This window comes from Dermochelys coriacea, chromosome 2, assembly GCF_009764565.3.
Source record: "Dermochelys coriacea isolate rDerCor1 chromosome 2, rDerCor1.pri.v4, whole genome shotgun sequence".
In the NCBI taxonomy this organism is placed as follows: domain Eukaryota; kingdom Metazoa; phylum Chordata; order Testudines; family Dermochelyidae; genus Dermochelys; species Dermochelys coriacea.
This window is the reverse complement of record NC_050069.1, coordinates 197,572,651-197,591,220: the sequence shown is the minus strand read 5'-3', so window position 1 is coordinate 197,591,220 and position 18,570 is coordinate 197,572,651. Positions and strand designations below refer to the sequence as shown.

At 41.3% G+C, this 18,570-nt stretch overlaps 1 protein-coding gene across 1 annotated transcript in view; it reads left to right on the top strand.

Annotated features, from left to right (window-relative positions):
* Window positions 1-11,147, top strand: part of ZCWPW2 (zinc finger CW-type and PWWP domain containing 2) — a 124,918-nt gene extending 113,771 nt beyond the window's left edge. The window contains 1 exon segment of the mRNA XM_043509000.1: window positions 10,894-11,147. Coding sequence (XP_043364935.1) covers window positions 10,894-11,067 — 174 coding nt within the window. The 3' untranslated portion in view covers window positions 11,068-11,147.
* The last annotated feature ends 7,423 nt before the right edge of the window (window positions 11,148-18,570 follow it).

Here is an 18,570-nt window from a genome sequence, read left to right as displayed (position 1 = left end):
TTGGATTAAAAGCCTCTTGAGCCTTGCTATATAGCCACATTGATTGACTTCTTGTTTCCCTACTATATTTATGTTCTTACAATTTGCATTTGTATTCCTATAGATTCAGCAGTCTGGTCTTAGATTCATCAATGCAAAGATGAAGGGACCATTGTTATCTTCTAGTATGACTTCCTGTATAATACAGCTATAGAAGTTCCCCAAAATAATTCATAGAGCAGATCTTTTAGAAAAACATCCAATCTTGATTTTAAAATTGTCAGTGGTGGGGAATCCACTAAAACACTTAGTAACTTGTTAATTACTCGCACTGTTAAAAATAGCCAGTCTGAATTTGTCTAGCGTTGACTTCCAGCCACTGGATCATGTTAGACTTTTCTCTGCTAGATTGACAAGCCTATTGTTTAATATTATTCCCCATGTAGGTACTTATTGACTGTAATCAAGTCACCCCTTAATCTTCGCTTTGTTATGATAAATAGATTGAGCTCCTTGACTCTAGTTTTTAATCCCTTAATCATTCTTGTGGCTTTCTGAACCATCTCCAATTTTTCAATATCCTTCTTGAATTTTGGACACCAGAACTGGACAGAGTATTTCAGTAGTAGCAATCACACCAGTGAACAGTACAGAGGTAAAATAACTTCTCTACTCCTATTCAAGATTCCCCTGTTTATGTACCCACGGACTGCATTAACCCTTTTAGCCATAGCATTACACTGGGAGGTCATGTTCAGTCAATTTTCCACCATGACCCTCAAATCTTTTTCAGATTCACTGCTTCACAGGATAGAGTCGCCCATCCTGGAAGTATGGTCTACATTCTTTGTTGATAGATGTATACATTTAGCCACATTAAAATACCTAGTGTTTGCTTGTGCTTCATTTACCAAGAGAACCAGATTCCTCTTTATCAGTGACCTGTCCTCTTCATTATTTACCACTCCCCCAATTTGTATGTCACCTTCAAACTTTATCAGTGATGATTTTATGTTTTATTCCAGGTCATTTATAAAAATGTTAAATAGTATAGGACCAAGAATAGATCCCTGTGGGAGTCCATTAGACCACACCCATTCAATGATGATTCCCCATTTAGAATTATCTTGAGAGCTATCAGTTAGCCAGCTTTTGATCCATTCAACAAGTACCATGTTAATTTTGTATCTTTGGGGTTTTTTTAATGAAAATGTTGTATGGTACCAAGTCCAATGCTGTACAGAAGTCTGTTACATCAACACTATTACCTTTATCAATCAAAATGTAATTTCATCAGAAAATATTAAGTTAGGATCTATTTTCCATAAACCCATGTTGATTGGCATTAATTATATTCTCCTCCTTTAATTCTTTATTAGTTGATTGCTATATCAGCCATGTCACTATCTTGCCCTCAATCAATGTCAGACTGATAGGCCTATTATTACCCTTTTTAAGTATTGGCACAGCATTAGATTTCTTCCAGTCTTCTGTAACTTCCTTTGTATTCCAAGATTTATTGAAAATCATAATTAACCGTCTTGTGAGATCTTCACACAGCTCTTTAAAAACTCTTGAATACAAGTTATCTGGATCTCCTGATTTTAAAATGCCTGACTTTAGTAGCTGCTGTATGACATCCACCTGAGATACTAGTGAAATAGAACGAGTCTTCTCCACTCAGAACTTTTATCTCACTGGATTCTATGGAAATCTTTATATGCAGTGCTATTCCCACACCTCTAGTTTGACTTTCCTATATTGTTTACAACTTGGATGCAGAGGATATGCCTTCCCCTTCCATCCCAATGGATAGACTCATCATTGTCTGCTCTCTTTTATGGGAGTATGGTTACTTTCTTGGGCAGGCGGCTTTTTTTTTTTCATTCCATTTGTGAAGATTCCTGGGCCATCTGCTCAGCTGAATTACTGAAAAAGACCATGGGCTTTTAAGGACGCTCTAGGACCTGGTAGCATTTAGGGAATCTCTGAACAGATCTCACATGTTAGCTATGCTTGGTCCTTACCTGAATGGACAACACAGTAATTGTATGTGCATGTTCACAAAAGATATCATAGATTAGACTGTGCACTTTCTGAAGCCTCTGGGACATCTTCTTTTCTGCCTTCTACAAAATACAGTGAATTGTCTATTTGTGCAAACACGTTCTGATGAAAGGCAGTTTGACCTAAAGCATTGCCTCAACAGGCAAATTTCCTCCTCCAAAATATGGACAAAATGAAAGTCATGTTGTGGGGTACTAAACATCATTTTTCTGAACACAATACCTTCCATAAGATGTGGAGCCAGTGGTTCTAAAGGCATTTTGACTTAAAGCATTGTCCAGCATGTGGGGCCAAAACTCAGGAAAAAAAAAGCCCAGCAAAGGAGAGTCTTTCATACTGTACTCACTCACAAACAGAATACAGGTGAAAGGATTAGCTCTAAAATGCTGAATTTGTGAAATCACAATAATTTCTGTGGCAGCAGATTGTGTTATGACAAACAAAATATATTTTACTCTAGAACAAGGGAAGGGAAGGAAGTTGGGAAGAAGAAAATTTTCATTTAACCTCCACCCCTCATTTTTCAATATGGAAAGCTCCATCAAAATTTTAAATACAAAAAGAAGAGAAAAATATTAACTAAATACATTGCTTCCTCTATAAAATGTTCTCTTCTTTCAGTTTTTCCCTGAACTGCCTTTTACTGAATACAAAATTTGTACCCAAAAGGAAAAAGAGGATTGGTTATATGATGAGCCTGTCAAATGAGTATCTGATAAAAGTATTGAAGCTATATTCTCCTGTAGTAATGTTATCTCAGCTTTTGGCATAAGTCTTCAAGAGTAGCATAAGAGCATCTTATTGAAATTACTTAACATTTTAGTATTAAAAAAATTAAGCTACATACCTCAGGCTATGTTCATGCTTTCCTGAGAATGAGTATGCAAATGCAACAGTAGGAGGAAAGGTCACCTAAATTTTGTTTAGAAAGTTGGCCACTCCTTAAATGCCTCTGATGAAACTGGAATAGGTCAGCATTAGCGGAAGGTTCTCCTACCTTCCTCTCATGTCCTACACTCATTTATCCAATGTTTTAATATTCTCTTAAAATGAAAAATGGGCTGTAGAATTATCATTTTGTTTATTGACCTTCAGCATCCTACAGAATGCTGTTCAGCATTATAAATGTGCTACATTCCACAAATCAGTGGCCTCTTTTGTTCTTGCCCATCCCAGAATCTCTCATTCAATAATGTTTTATATCATTCTGTTCCTGCTATAGTTTTGTGACATCAGTTTGTGTAGCATACAAGAAAATTTTACATTTTGTTTAGCCTCCCAGTCTACAAGTTTAAAAGATAAGAAACAATTACCATGAATAAACAGTTTGAAAGCATTTAAACATTTTTATGATAATCAGCATTTATGAGCCTAATAGTAGTCCTAGTGGAGCATATCATGCTTAAATCTCACTGGAAATCTGGAAGCCCTGAGTTGGGGCTGTAAACAAAACAAATGTCCATTCTGCTTTAACATTGGTTGAAAAATCTTAAAAATCAATGGCTTGAAATTATATATTAAATATTAAAATTAGTTGTAGGATTGTTTAATACTAAAGCAAGGTGAAAACTTGTTTTCATTGAAATGTTATACTGTCTGTCCTACAAAATTGTCACTTTGTAGGAAGATTAATGTCACTGAGAGTCGACTCAGGTATGCCCATTATAATTTTGTTAATGACATGAGCGCTTTCCAAATCGTTCAGTTAGAAATGGGAAAAGGTGCGGGCAGATAGCTTCTATTTGTGGAACAAAGTGTCCAACCCCTTGACACTACAGGTGTCTTGATATCCATATAAATCTCAGGACACCCTTGGGGGACAAGAACATCTCACCTTGTCTGCTGTTCCTTTGGCTCCTTGTTTCCAGGGTCAGCTCCACTCCTTTGCAGTGGACTGTCACCCAATTTAGAAGTATGAAGAAGGAGCCCCTTCTATTACAAATCTATCTGATTCCCAAGGACTATGTCATACACAAACAGTTGTTCTCACTTTGGGGGTTGGGTCCATAAATTCAGTAGTGATGGGTTCTTCAGTCTCCATTTTTCAGTAGCAGTCAGATGGTTTGATGGTCAGGCTGACTCTAGATAGTTTTTCCACTTCCGAACCCCTCCAGAATTTTCTTTGCCTCCACAAGTGAAGCAGGTGAAAAGTTAGGGCATCTGTAATTTGGCCATAACCTGATTATTTTTTTCTTCTTTTTCCTGTTTTCTAGGTTCTTTTCCCCTTAGCTCTTTTTTTTTTTATTTGTACAGGGTTATTGTCTTTTTAAGGGCTATTAAAATTCACCTCATAGAGCTCCAATCTCTCCCCACAGATTATCTCTTATATTGGCTGAAAAAGCTTGAAAAAAAGGGTCAGGACCAGGGCTGAGTGTATTGAAGGGGAAAAGTTTCTTTTGTTTCTCCAAACTTGGTGCTACCAGGATTGAAAAGCAGCTGTTGGCCTGCCTCATAGGATAGTGTGGTGGTAGCCATAGGCAAATGAGGGCCCCAATAAGACACAGATGCTGAGAAAGTGTCACAGAACACTAGAGCCCAATCCGTGCTACTGCCATGGACCAGGCCACATTGCAAGGTATCCCGCTGCAGGAGTGGTGCACTGTGGAAGCCACCAAGAGCTGAAAAACAGCCCAAGGACACCGGGGCTCAATCTGCAGTCCTGATGCAAAGTAGGCTCCATCGCTGGTGAGCTATGGAGGCCCCAGGAGCACCAGTCAACAGAACTGGTACATGGTAAAACTGCAGGACTCCAGTCACCTTCACTCCATCCTCTCCCCTCCACTAGTCAAAGGGATCATGACAGGGAGCTATGAGTGTTGCAAGGACCTCCCCTTTGTCCCCTGCCAGTGGATGTGCTGTGGTCAGGACAATCCCTCTGTTCCTTAGGGGTCTCAGTAACCACTGGTGGCACTGAAAAATAGTAATTCCCACCTCTGTCTCCTCTTCCCTTTGTAGAGGGTTGCAGTGGCCACAGGCTGCCATTTTAGAATAGGCTCTGGGCCTGCCTTCTTAGTAACCATCTAGAGTCTCTTCAGTGGAAAGTGTAGGCTTAGGCTGTCCTAGCAGACTCTTATGACTCCAAAATCCTTAGCCATCTCTTTTTGCTACTCCTCCCTCTGGAGTTAGGATCACACATGCAGATATAAGCAATAGATATAAAGATATAAAGAAATCCTAGAATATCCCCAGAACTATTATTCCAGCACATTTTTCAAGTCTATTCTGTGCAAGACTGTTGCTCTTCTTCGGATATCTCCCATGAGCACTCAGCCATATGAGATTAAAATGGGGATGAAGATGAGGTTAAAGAGACAGAAAATACCTGAAAAATATTTTCTAGTGGGCTCAAAACTGACCCTTACAAGCCCATCCTGGCAGACCTGCTTAAGACTGCAAGGATGGAATGGTAAACTCAGCGAAAATAAAGCATCTGATTTAGAAAAAAATCCTGTTCAAAACTTGCATTAGTAGAATCAGCTGTCTGCAGAGACTATGCAGCAGTCTCAGCAGCCTTTAAAGCCTCAGTGGAGGCCACTTTTTTCAGCAAAGCCATACTTGCTGAGACTGAGTCCCTACTCTCTGAAATTCCTGAAAAGGGACAAGGGATCAGGATCTTCCTTAAAAAGAATTCCCTAAATCTGGTCTAGTTTCAGAGGCCTCACTTGATGCTTCAGGTCCTCCACCTGATGAAAGGATATCCAAGGTGGTCGCAAGAAGGCATCTATGGCTATGGACATGGAAGGCAGATATTTCTGAAAGACAGGTTTCAGGTAGCAAATCCATACGCAGGAGAGAAATTTGGTGGGGGGAACAATATAAAAGCCACATCCAAAGCACAGGACAAAAACAAAAATCTCTCTTCTCTGTTAACGCTCAATAGAGAAATGTTAAGCTGATTTTCTAATCTAGGCAGCCTTTTGGGGTGATGGTGCTTCATATAGGTAGTGGGAGAGAGGAAATATTCTCTAAGAATAGGTGGGAGAAAACCAAGCTCATTAAACCCACAGATGGGACTGTCAACAAGTAAAAAGAAAAAGAGTACTTGTGGCACCTTAGAGACTAACAAATTATTAGAGCATAAGCTTTCGTGAGCTACAGCTCACTTCATCGGATGCATTTGGTGAAGTGAGCTGTAGCTCACGAAAGCTTATGCTCTAATAAATTTGTTAGTCTCTAAGGTGCCACAAGTACTCCTTTTCTTTTTGCGAATACAGACTAACACGGCTGCTACTCTGAAACCTGTCAAAAAGTAGATTCACTTCCACAAGTTCAAGTGGACCCCATTCATGTCTACTAGGGCAACTATCACCTAGGGTGATAATCTAACCTCTGTGGATCGAAGGAGGCATATCTCCACATTCCCTTCCTTGCGACCACAGACAATATCTTAGGTTTCCTTATGGTACTCTGCACACGGAATACAAAAGCCCTTCTTTTTAGCATTGCCACTGCCCTTGCCACTGCCCTCAGGGTAATCTGGTGCTAAGGGTAATAGGGGCATCTCTATGTCAGAAAGCTGTATGTCTGTACCCTTTTCTCATTGATATTCTGATAAGAGCTCCCTTCCTCTAGAAATCAATCAGACACTCAACCTACAGTACACATCCTTCAACAACATGCATTTATACTCAATTTGGAGAAAAGCCAGCTCATCCCTAGACAGACAGTAGGACAACTGGAGGTTTGGCTGGACATCACACTCTACAGAACCTTTCTCTCCAGTAAAAGACCAGCATGGATTGTGGGAGCAAATATAAAAATTTCTTCCTAGTCTGTGTTCCCTTATGAAAGTCTTACTATGACTTCTAGTCATCTCAAGTTCATGCATATGCCTACTCTCATGCGCAAAATTTCATCTCAGGTGCCTGCAGTGCTACCTACTGAGCTTCCTACCCACATTCACAATTCCAACTCACACACTGTAACATTTTTCCTCCACAGTAAAAGGTCCCTCAGATGGTGGTTACATCTGACAAGATTCACAGACAGTATCACTTGGCAGAACCACTGAGAGACACCATAATGATGGATGCCAGCTTGGAAGGATGGGGAGTTTACACATCTCAACATGATACAAGGACAGTGGTCACAGATGGAATCTCATTACATCCTAAACTGCTTCAAAGTGCAGGCGATTCACCTAGTCCTTTCAGGCACTTCCTCCCCACTTAAATTCCAGACCATGTATTCACAGCACAAATGCATAGCATATATAAATGGGTGAGGGGCACAAGGTGAGCTCAATACACATAACTTTCTTTGGGTGGGCCACGAGAAATATTCTGTCAGTTCTAGCCATTCATCTCAAAGGGAAACAATTCCACAACGGATTGGCTCAGCCACAAAAGGGGAATGGGGTCTCCACTAGGGAGAGTTTTACCGCATATCCCAGACCTTTAGGAAACCAACATGGGATCTCTTTGCATCCACTCAATTCCAAGACGAACAACTTCTATGCCAGGAGGGGAGACTGTTGGCCCAGGGAACTTGATGCTTTCTCCTAGGTATGCAAAGTGCTCTCCTATATGCGTTACCGTCTTTTTTCATGATAATATGCACCATCTAACAGGTATGCAGACAAGAGTGGAGAGGTCAGTGACCCTTCACTAACATTACAATCCATGCTGGATCCACTGTCATGGGATCATCTGTTCCATCACAACCTGGCATCTCAACCTGACTGCCTAGTTATTGAGAGGTCACCTTAAAACAGAACACAACAACAAAATCCAACAAACCCTCAAACTAAATAAATAATAAATAAAAATAATCCAGTGACATGGTTTCAGTCATATTGAAGTCAGAAAGTTTTCCACCAGCTCTTGGTATGGCAATAATATTGAGAAGATTCGATTTTTGGTGCTCATCAAAAAGATACACAGAGGATCAACACTGGTTAAATTGCTCCTAGAATTTCTTACAGGAAGGCCGGTCTCTGGGGCAACTGTACAACTCACTTACATCTCAAGCATTGCTTATAGCCTTAGTTCTGGCAGCCCAGGGTCAACCTATGCTGACCCCATCACCAACACATAAAACTAGATACATAAATAAATAAATCATCAACGCTTCTGCCCTTATCAGACCTCCTTCCATTCAAGGGTAGCTCCATGGGATCTTTTCTAATATTAAATGCTTTTGGGGGGGGAGGTGTCAATTTTTGACTCACTCTCTGAAGTGTCACTATATTTCCTGACAATTAAGGTCACCTTTCTAGTGGCCATAACATCTACATGAAGGGTATCAGAGTTGAGAGCCTTCTCTGACCTCCCTCAAAATTACGTTTTTTTCTATAATGAAAGAGTGGTTTGACAGACAGACCCATCATCCATTCCTGAGATAATTTCCTTCTTCCCCTAATCCCAGGAGATTTCGCTCCCCTCTTTTTGCCCAAATCCAGACCATCCAAAAGAAAGGGTTTGGCACATCTTGAATGTCTAGAAGGCAAATTAAGATTTATGTTTACAGTACAAAATCCTTCAGTAAAGCTTCCACTTTGTTCATTGTAGAATACCACATAGGTAAGGGACGGAAAGCTTCCAGGTCCTCCATAGCAGGTATATTGGAAGGGGGGAGATTTTCCAAGGAATGTTAAACTATGGTAATCTCTCTCATTCAAGTTAAATCCCATTCAAGAAGGCAATGGCAGCTTCACGGGACGTTTAGTCCAGTGCACCATATGGACAGTTTGCAGGGCAGCAATCTTGGGTGTCCCTGCATATGTTGGCTAATTTCTATAAGATTAATAGACTTCAGTTGGGTGAAGCAGACCTATGCAGGAGGATTTTCTAAGCCATAGCTCGCTCTTAGCCAACCCAACAATTGTAGTGATGGGGGTAGGTTGGTAGTATTGCTACAAAAATTGGATGACTACTGAATTTATGAACCCATCTTCTCAAAGTGAGAATGAAAAAATTGTCTCACCTGGAACTTTTGTTCTGGGGGCAGGGGGATAGGTCCATAAATTCATCCCACCCTGTATTTTTTCATCTTCTTCTTTTGGGAGGTTATTGCTCAGTAAAGTTGCATTGTTTTCTTCCCTTTTTAGGGAGAGCTGATGGATAACAATGACCCTTGGGATTATCCCAGTTTATATGTTTTTGTCAGGTTAGACAGTTCTACTTCTTAGAACTTCAGGCAAACTTTTTGGCCTGAGGGCCACATCGGGTTTCAGAAATTGTATGGAGGGCCAGTTAGGGGAGGCTGTGCCAGGCTGGGCCCCTGCCCCCTATCCACCCCCCATTGCTTCTCGCCCCCTGACAGCCCCCCCTGCCCAGGACTCCTGCCCCATCCAAACCTCCTTTTCCCTGATAGACCCCCAGGATCCCTGCCCCATCCACCCTCCCCCCCTTCCTTGTCCCCTGACCAGCCCCAGAACCCTGTCCCTTGACTGTCCCCCACTGCCCATCCAACCTCCCCTCCTTCCTGACTGCCCCCCTGGGGACCTCTTGCCCTCATTCAGTCCCCCTCCCATTCCCCACCCTCTGACACCCCCACCCCCGACCACCACCCTGAACTCCTCTGCCCTCTATCCAACCCCTCCTGCTCCCTGCCCCCTTACCGCGCAGAGCAATGGTGACTGGCGGTGCTACAGCTGCACCGCCCGGAGTGTTGCGCCGGTGTAGTGTAGTAAATTGCTCTCCATACTGCTACCAGTAGCACATTCCTACGCGGAGCAATTTAATACACTACACCGGCAGCATGGTGCACAGAGGCTGCAGGGGAGGAGGAGGAACGCGGGGGAGGGGCCGGGGGCTAGCCTCCCAGCCTGGAGCTCAGGGGCCGGGCAGGAGGGTCCCGTGCACTGTAGTTTGCCCAGCTCTGTCTTAGAGGCCAGGCAGATTTATGCTATTGTTAATATGTGAAAGAGTTTTATTCAGATTCGATAGCAGCTTTGGAAGCAACTCTCTGGAGGGGCTATTCCGTGGGAGGAGTTATCTAGAGAGTCAGCTCAGCCAATCAAAACACCTGACTCTACCTTCTATAGCAGGGAGACTATAGAACTCATCACTATTGAATTTATGGACCCATATCTCTACCTAGAATGACATTTTATGGGTAAATGAGACAAATTTTCTCACTTAACTTGTCTACCTCTTTAGTTCCCTCTTAAGAACCATAGTGCCTAAGACTTAGAGAGGCTTCTGTATCTGGAGTTGAGGAGAATACCGCGGAGGCAGTGCCCTGACACATACATTCATTTGGGGGTCTTTGTCCATAGTTTGATAATCTACAGGTTGCATAGCGAAGAGTAGCATTGCTTCCCTTTGGTTTGAAACATTTCACAATATTCTTGGTAGAAAGTGGTTCTTACATTAAGCTTCATATATTAAGGTCTCAGTAAAAATGACAATATAATAGAAAAGATTCTGGTTTATTAAGGGCACGTCTACAGGAGGACTTACTGTGCAGTAAGCTGCAGTGTAAATCTACAGTGCTCCAGCATGTCATGCACAAAGTGTCCATGGGCACTAAAATTTTCAAGTGGATTGACGTGTTGTGATTTGAAACAGCAGTACATCAAAGTTCATTAGGGAATTTTTACTGTACATCAGTAGGGTCCACATAGACAGTTAGTGCATGGCCTACTGGAAGTGCTGTAGATTTATACATCAGCTTACCGCGTATTGCTCATATAGACATACCACTATATTCCTCCGGATGCTTACATTTACCAGAAAGTATGTCCAGATAAATTCACACTTTGACTGCTTGTGATGAGAGTTTTATATATATTTGGACTATGGATTGTTGACATGTTGACTGAACTTGATAACAAAGCATATTGCTTAATGTTGTTTTTAAATTTAATGTAATGCATCTAGAGAATGCATATTTGCTTTTCAGGTAACTAAATGCAGCACAGAGAGTACTGAAGGAAGTCCAATGGAAAACTACACCCAAGAGGATTGTATTATTATTGATGGGATAGCTTTCAGGTTTGGGGAGTGTATTGAGAACATAACCAACAAGTTTAAAGAAATAGATTCTTTAATGGCTGAATTCCAAGATAGCTTGTAGCCATTAAAAAAGAAAAAAGGAACCACTCTATCCACTTTTCTATTTAGTCATAGATTCTTAAGTGAATAATTTGCATAGTTACAAAGGCAGTTATTTTAATTAATGTTAAATGTTATCTGATAACATTGCTAACAAAGTAAAATATATGTTCAAGTTGATAGGAGAGATTTAAAAGTAAATACCCATTTATAATTTTGTTGTTATTTACATGGAATATTTTATTAAGGCTTGAAACAAATTGTAATTAACTGACAATGATTTAAAAATAAAAGCAGATAAGCTTGGTATAGTGATTCTGAGCACATCTTGAATTCTGGAGGGATTCTGGCAAGATGGTGGATCTTCAGATGTTCAGAAGGAATTGATTAAAGTAAATCCTCTAGTAGTCATAATTGCATTTCAACGTTATAAACTTAACTACATGCCTTTCTCTAATATGCAACATTGATGGGGTTTGTTAGTCCTTTGATCCACCTGTGTAATTCCCATTGGGTTCTATTCAGCTCAGATTCACCTCTTGGTAACTCACCTGTGGAGGCTGCATACCATTCCTAAGAATACTTCCTTCTTCTTTGAGTGGCATCTGGATATTCACACTTGTGGTTCAAGGAGCCTGCACCATGAGCTTCCAGAACCTTCTTGAAAGCAATGTTCACTGGGCCAGTTGCATCTCTCATCCTGGAGAGTTCTGAAAGGGGAAATGGCCACAACTGTTCCTCAGTTCCTTTCTAACCACTGTATGTACAGGAAACTCAGATCGCACACAGTGTGCTCAATGCTTCCAGCATTTGCATTTCTTTTCTCTCCCTTTTTTTGTTCTTTTGAGGCAAAATTTGTTTATAGTTAGTCTGTCAGTTAGTCAAGTTTTTCTTTTAAAGAAAAGAGGAGATGCTATGTGCTTAAAGTGGCCTTCTGGCCATTGGAGCCAGTTTCCAAAGGATCTATATCCACAGACCAGATCCGGATCTGGCAGCCAAGCATGGATTGGGGGCTGAAAAACCTGAATCCAGATCTGCAGCCAAGATCTGGAGGTACCAACCTCCCCTCCCCAAACCAAAACAAAAAACAAAACCCAAACTGGGTACAGATCCATGGCTGACAAGTATGGATTTGGATCCAGATGGATATGGGATCAGAACCTGGATCCAGATTTGATAGCTAAACATGAAGTACTGGCCAAGCATGGAATCTGGTTATCTGGGATCCAGCCATCAGGAAGATCTGATATCTCTGACTTTTGAGAGCCTCTGTCTAATAGTTCCGTACCTCTCTTGGATCCAGCCCCATGTCAGTGGAGTATGTTACTAGATTTCCAACACCATGATCTTTTCAGAATTATTTGCCTTACTGATGCTGTTCCCAACATTCACTCCCAGCTTTGGTGAATTCAGTGTGAGATGTGGCTCCTTGTAAAGGCACTAGAGCTGAGATATGTTTCTCTGACTTGCAAAGGTTTCTACACTACATGAAGTTAAAATCTGTCTAAATTCTGATGGGCAACATTTTTGGAATATATTGCACAGACCACCAAAGAGGGATTTGCTCTAGCCAGTTGTGTCAGGGAAATTACCTGTTCATAAAGTTAAGTATCCTCATTGTATGGATCCAGGGAAAGATGATGTATTGATAGATTCTTTGAGACGAATTTTCACTCAACAGTACAAATGCGGTATCAAGGGTTCTGTCATGTATTGTCTTGTTTGTACAAATGGGGTAAATACCAGTTATGTCCTTTCCCTTAGGGAGAATGTGCTTTTCTGTGGTTTTGATCCAAATGTGGGATCTGGGGATTTTCCCAACTGAGTGGGTCACGTGACTGCTGTATAGGTGACAGTGGAAGTGCAGGGAAGTGCTGCTGCTTCACTCAGTATTCACAAGAGCTGCTAGAAAAAATTAAGGATCCCAGTTTGCAAATATTTATGCATGTGCTTAATTTATACTACTGCAAGTAATTCCACTGATGTCCTTGGGACTATTCCCAGGAGTAAAGTTAAGCACATGCCTAAGCTCGATATTGCATTCATTTTCTGCACTAAGAGCAAGAGCTTCTCTACATATTGCCCTTGATTCTATTAAATTACAGGTTTCAATGATGGTTCAGTTGATACCAAGTTACAGTCAGTAGCCCTGGTAGAGATTGGCAAGTCTTTCTGTGATGGGTTCCGCTCACCACAGTGGTGCCTCCTGTTGACCGTCACAGGGATTAGCTCTGCCAGCTGGTGCACCCTCTCCAGATGGTGCCTTTTCTGTCATTTTCTCTGGCTGCAGACCCACCTCAGTCCAAGGACCGCAACATCCTCTTCATGACTCAGCCCTCCAGCTGGGTCGCTACCTGTATTTCCCTCTTCTGGGGGTGGATACCACTGTTCAATAGTCAAAACACTTCCCCAGTGGTGAATAGGGATGACCTGGGCCGACCACTGCTCCAGGTCCCGACCCAGGGACCCTGTAGATAGAAGCCTTCTGCTGTGTCTCCTCATCTTCCTTCAATGCTGCTTCAATTCCCTGGTCCATTTCCCCGTGGCCTCAGCCCCTTCTTTGCACTATTCTCGACATTCAGTCAGCAAGTTCCAGCAGCCAGCCAAGAGCTCCCTATTGCTTTCCTGGTCCCTGCCATCAACTGCTCTGTCCTTGCTTCTAGGAACACTTTCCTTACTCCTTGGGCTTCCTGCAGCAACTGACCCTGTTCTGCCCACAGGTCTTTTTGTACTAACCTGCTGGGCCTGATTGGATGCTCCATGCAGCCTCCCTCCAATTGGCTGCTTCCTGCTTAGCCTCTCTATGCTGCTAGAAGGATTCACCCATGGTCTTTTCTGGGACAAGATGTGGCAGGCCCCCGAGGCCTCCATTAACCCCTTCCACTTGAGTGTGGGGTGAACACCCATCACACTTTCATTCAGTATCATGGGCATGTATAAAAGGGGAGCCATCATCTCCCAAGCACTCTCTTGAAGGTGAGTGTGGCTCTCCTGTGCCTGCCTCAACTCCCCCCCTTAATGAGGTACAAATGAAATGACTTAAATAACCTGGTCAAGGAGAAGCCAAACTCTTTACAAAAGTATCTCTCCCTTTAATAAAGCCTTCTGAAAGGAACATTTGTACAAGGGTTTAAAGGCTGTTACCTCTGAGCCCAGATAAAACTGAAAAGTCCCAAAAACTAGACTCTAAGTTCCAGCAGCAGATTTGGAGTGTTTTCCCTGCTTGTTCAGAGTCTCTCCCAGGCCTCCTTACCTGGAAAGTTTTTGCCTAATTCAGGCTTGCTAGGAGCTCCCCTCTTCTGGAGCTTCCTTTCTTCTTCTTCTTCTGTTTTGTGGTGAAGGAGACACACCCACTGATAACTGCCAATTACTATCTTGCTTGTACAGTCATGCCAATATACTCTCTTTACCCTGTGCTATATCCTTAAAACATATTAGAGCTTTTTGACTGTTACCTTACTTTCCCAATACTCTTCCTAAATCCTCCATAATATATTCTGTCAGCTTAAAGCATCTACATTCTCCATAAAAAGCCTTTCTTTCCTGGGAAAACTCCCTGCATTCCCATACCAGATGATCAACTGTTTGTTTAATCTTACATGTGCTATATAACCTATCTTTGTGTTCAGTAAATATAAATTTACAAGGGGTGATGGGGTATACCTGCCCTGCGCCGGAGGGGCTTGACTTCACTGGCCCATTCTTTCAGTATTTCATTTCTCTGAACTCTGCACTGAACTTAAAGAGAAGTGAATTTCACCCTGAATTACTTGTTATGAAAATGAATAAATCTAAAATATAAGTCTTCACTAATTTTAACATACATTTTAACTGCCTCATTTAAGCCTCTGCTAATATAACTCATATTTGCCTCATGTTCATGTTTAAAAAAGTGAAAATGTTGCTAACTCACTGCTATGTGCTTATAATTAAAATGTAAAAGCACTTAATTCAAGAATGCAAACAGAAATCTAAACTAAAAGTGGGACTGCAAATATTGTACATTCCTTAAAATAAAAATTGTTGCTTAAGATTGGAGGGTAGTCTACCTGATGCTCATCTTTTAAGAGAAATCAGAGATGACCACAGGCTTGCAGACTCACCTCAGCATTAGGAAAACTGACAGAATGTAATAAAGGTCAGAGTAATGAAATGCTTGAATACGTATATGCTGATAAGATCAAACCAGCTTAGTTGCAGGAAGGGTAAATTTTGCCTCTCTGACCTGTTAAATTCTTTTATTCTATAACACAATGGATAAAGGGCATCTAGTGGAAGTAATTTATTTGGATTTCAAAAGGTTTTCAATAAAATCTTTCACAAGAAACTAGTAAAGAAAACAAGTAACCATGAGGTAAGCGCTAAAGCTCTGTCAAGGATTAAAAATGAACTAGCAATAAAAAACAGGATTCTAGCAATATAGAGGAATTATTAGCTATGCACGTGAGGCACTTAAGAACAGTCAGGTTTCAGTGGTTTCACCCAGCAGGTAATGTTTCAGCCTGAGTCATTATGACTGTATCTGTGCTGGCAATTTTCAGGAAATCTCTCATCATTGTATTTCCCCCAGCACTAACAATAGTTGGAGCACTGATGTATTTTGGGCACAAGTGTTTTTAACCACCATGTTTTCTAACTCTGCTCAGAGGAGGTGATAAAAATGATTGTGCTCAGTCTACACTCACATTCAAGTTATTGTTAGTACAGGTGAAAATACATTGGTGAGAGATTTCCTGAAAAATGCCAGTGCAGACAACGTCTATTACTACCATTATGTGACCCTGAGGAAAATCAGCATCTGCTCAGTTAGCCTTGCTATGAGTCATTAATCTTTACATAACCTTAAGACACACAAGACCTGTCTATTCTACCAAAAAGTACAACTAGGAAATCTTATATTAAAAATAATTTAAAACAATTTGAGCTAGCATAGTTTTGCCTCCAGTGTAGATAGGTCATAGTGAAGTTAACAGATTTTAACACTGCAACAAAGGCAGTAATCTACTCTTAGTAATGGTTTTCAAAAATCATTTAACTACACTATGATCTGTCCACATTGAGAACTAATCTGTCAGAGCTGAAACCATTTTTTGAAATGATTTTCTATCACCGTCTTTTTATAAGATAGACAGGGCCAGGTTGAGCTGTCTTATTCTCCCACTCCAACATATGGTAATTTGAAAGTTCTCCAAGTAAACAAGATATGCTCACAAGACAAAATTAAAAAATAAATAAATTAAAAACCAGGTACAGAAATTAATTACAATTGGGCTTGGTTGATTTATTAGAAATTTTAAAAATACTAAGTTTAGAGGTTAATCAAAAGCAAAAACTAATATTAATGCAACAATAAAAGAGAAACCAAGCACATAAAAGTCTGGTTAAGGTTTACATAGCAAAATTATATTGAACTCCCTGGATATTTTATAATTGCACATTAAGCAACGTAAACAGCAATGTACTAAGGCAGCAGTTCTCAAACTGTGGGATCACAGATTACTTGTGGTCTATACAACCATTGCTGAAGGTCTGTTTAGAGCTGCATGGTCACATAATGTGGGCTCTTCTTGTTCTCCTTTAAGTGGTTGCAGGTGTGTATTCTGCTGAGGTGTCTGTGAGCCCAGCATACCAAAGCTGAAGAATTTTGCCTCACAGTATCCCTAGTAGCTGTGCTTATGTCCTTTCCCTCATAGCCCATACCATGGCTATATAAGGGTGGTGCCACCTTGACTCCCCTCAGTTCCTTCTCACTGCTTATAACTTCATTTGGAGAGATTAGTGTGATCTGATCTCACAATTGCCTTCACAGTTTTCTGTGAGTTCTTTTGTATTTAGTTATAGTTATTCATAATGCCCTTTGTTAGTTAGTAGTAGTAGTTAGTTGGGTAATTTTTCTTGGTGGGATGCCCTCGTCAGGGTTTAAACATTGTCCTTGGTGTGGAATAGCTATCCCCAATAACAGCCCCACATTAAATGTCTGTTGTGCCTTGGGAAGGGGCTCATTAAGGAAAGATCTCCACCTATAAATCCTTTAAAAAGAGTATAAAGAGATTAAGATTAAAGGCAGCACATTCTTGAACAGGCAATGAGTTATGCCTCAGCACAGGAGATCACTGTAGAACATCAGGCGCCACAAAAAGCTCCTGAGCTAATATGGACTGGGACTTCTCCACCAAACTCAGATTCCTCACCCAGAAGGAACAGGGATTGCTCTCCTTCATTGGGTCCCCTGAGAAAAGGATCCACAAAATGGACCAGGGCCATTCCAGAGCTTGGGGAGATTTGTCTTCACCTTCTAGGGCAAGTGCCAACAAGCACTGTGAGTCTTCAGGTACATGGGATAGAGTTGGGCCACCAACCAGCTCTACAGTACTGATGTGGGACAAGGGGGACACTGAACCATCAACTCTGGTACTGCCTCAGGGGTATCTGAGTCGGTGTAGGACTCAGTGTAGGACTCGAAGAGTCGAAGTGATGAAAAAAACAGTTTAGGCCTTTCTAAATACTAGAATACTAAGCACTGCCTGACATTTAAGATATGTAGATGCTGCTCGTCCGCATTTGAATGTTGTCTGGGAAAAAATATAGATAAGTAAATTCCCTTAAAGTGAAACTGAGATACCACTTTAAACAAAAACAAAAAAAACCCTGCCATCTTGTACTTGAAAAATTGAGTGCCCGGAGGATCTGCCATTAAGGCTTGGAACTTGCTAACTCTTCTTGCAGATGTAACAGCCACAAGGAAGTCTGTCTTCTGGGAGTGGATAGCCAACAAGCATGTTGCTATTAGTTCAACTGGCAAACCCATCAGCATCACCAGAACTGAACTAAGGTCCCACAATAGCACCATTTCCTTCACTGGTGGAAAAAGGCACACAATACTCTTAAAAAAACTCACTATCATAGGGTTTGAGAATACCAACTTTCCATGAATGGAAAGAAGGAAAGCTGAGATTGCAGTCAAGTGAAACTTCAGAGACAGGCCTAACATAGGCTGAATTTGTTTTGACACTCCCCCAACTCGAGAACCATTTCCATTTAGACAAATAGGTGGACTTTGTAACTGGTTTTCTTCTACTAAGCAGAATATCTCTAACCACTCCTGAGCATTGCCCCTCCTCTTCATCTAGCCACACAGCATCCACACAGTAAGGTGTAGACTGCTCAATGCCAGATAGACACCCATCTGGGTGGTGTTGAATGAGCAGGTTGGGAAGAAGAGGGAGAGGTCAAGAGGAGAGGTCAAGCCAAAAGAGTGAAGAGGTCAGAAAACCAATATTGCTTCATGCTGGTGCAATCAGAAACAGTTTGACATGATCCAGTTTGAGCTTTAGGATAACCTGAGGGATCAGAGGGATGGGAGGAAAGCATACATCAGGTCCCTTCCCAATTCAGATGGATCTCAGGAGCTATGCCAAAGTTATATGAGATTCATCTCAGTGTTATGACCAAGGCCATAAGGCTGGACAAAGCAACCACTATGTGCAGGCTGACTGTAAAGACGTCTTCGTCTTCTGTAACAAAA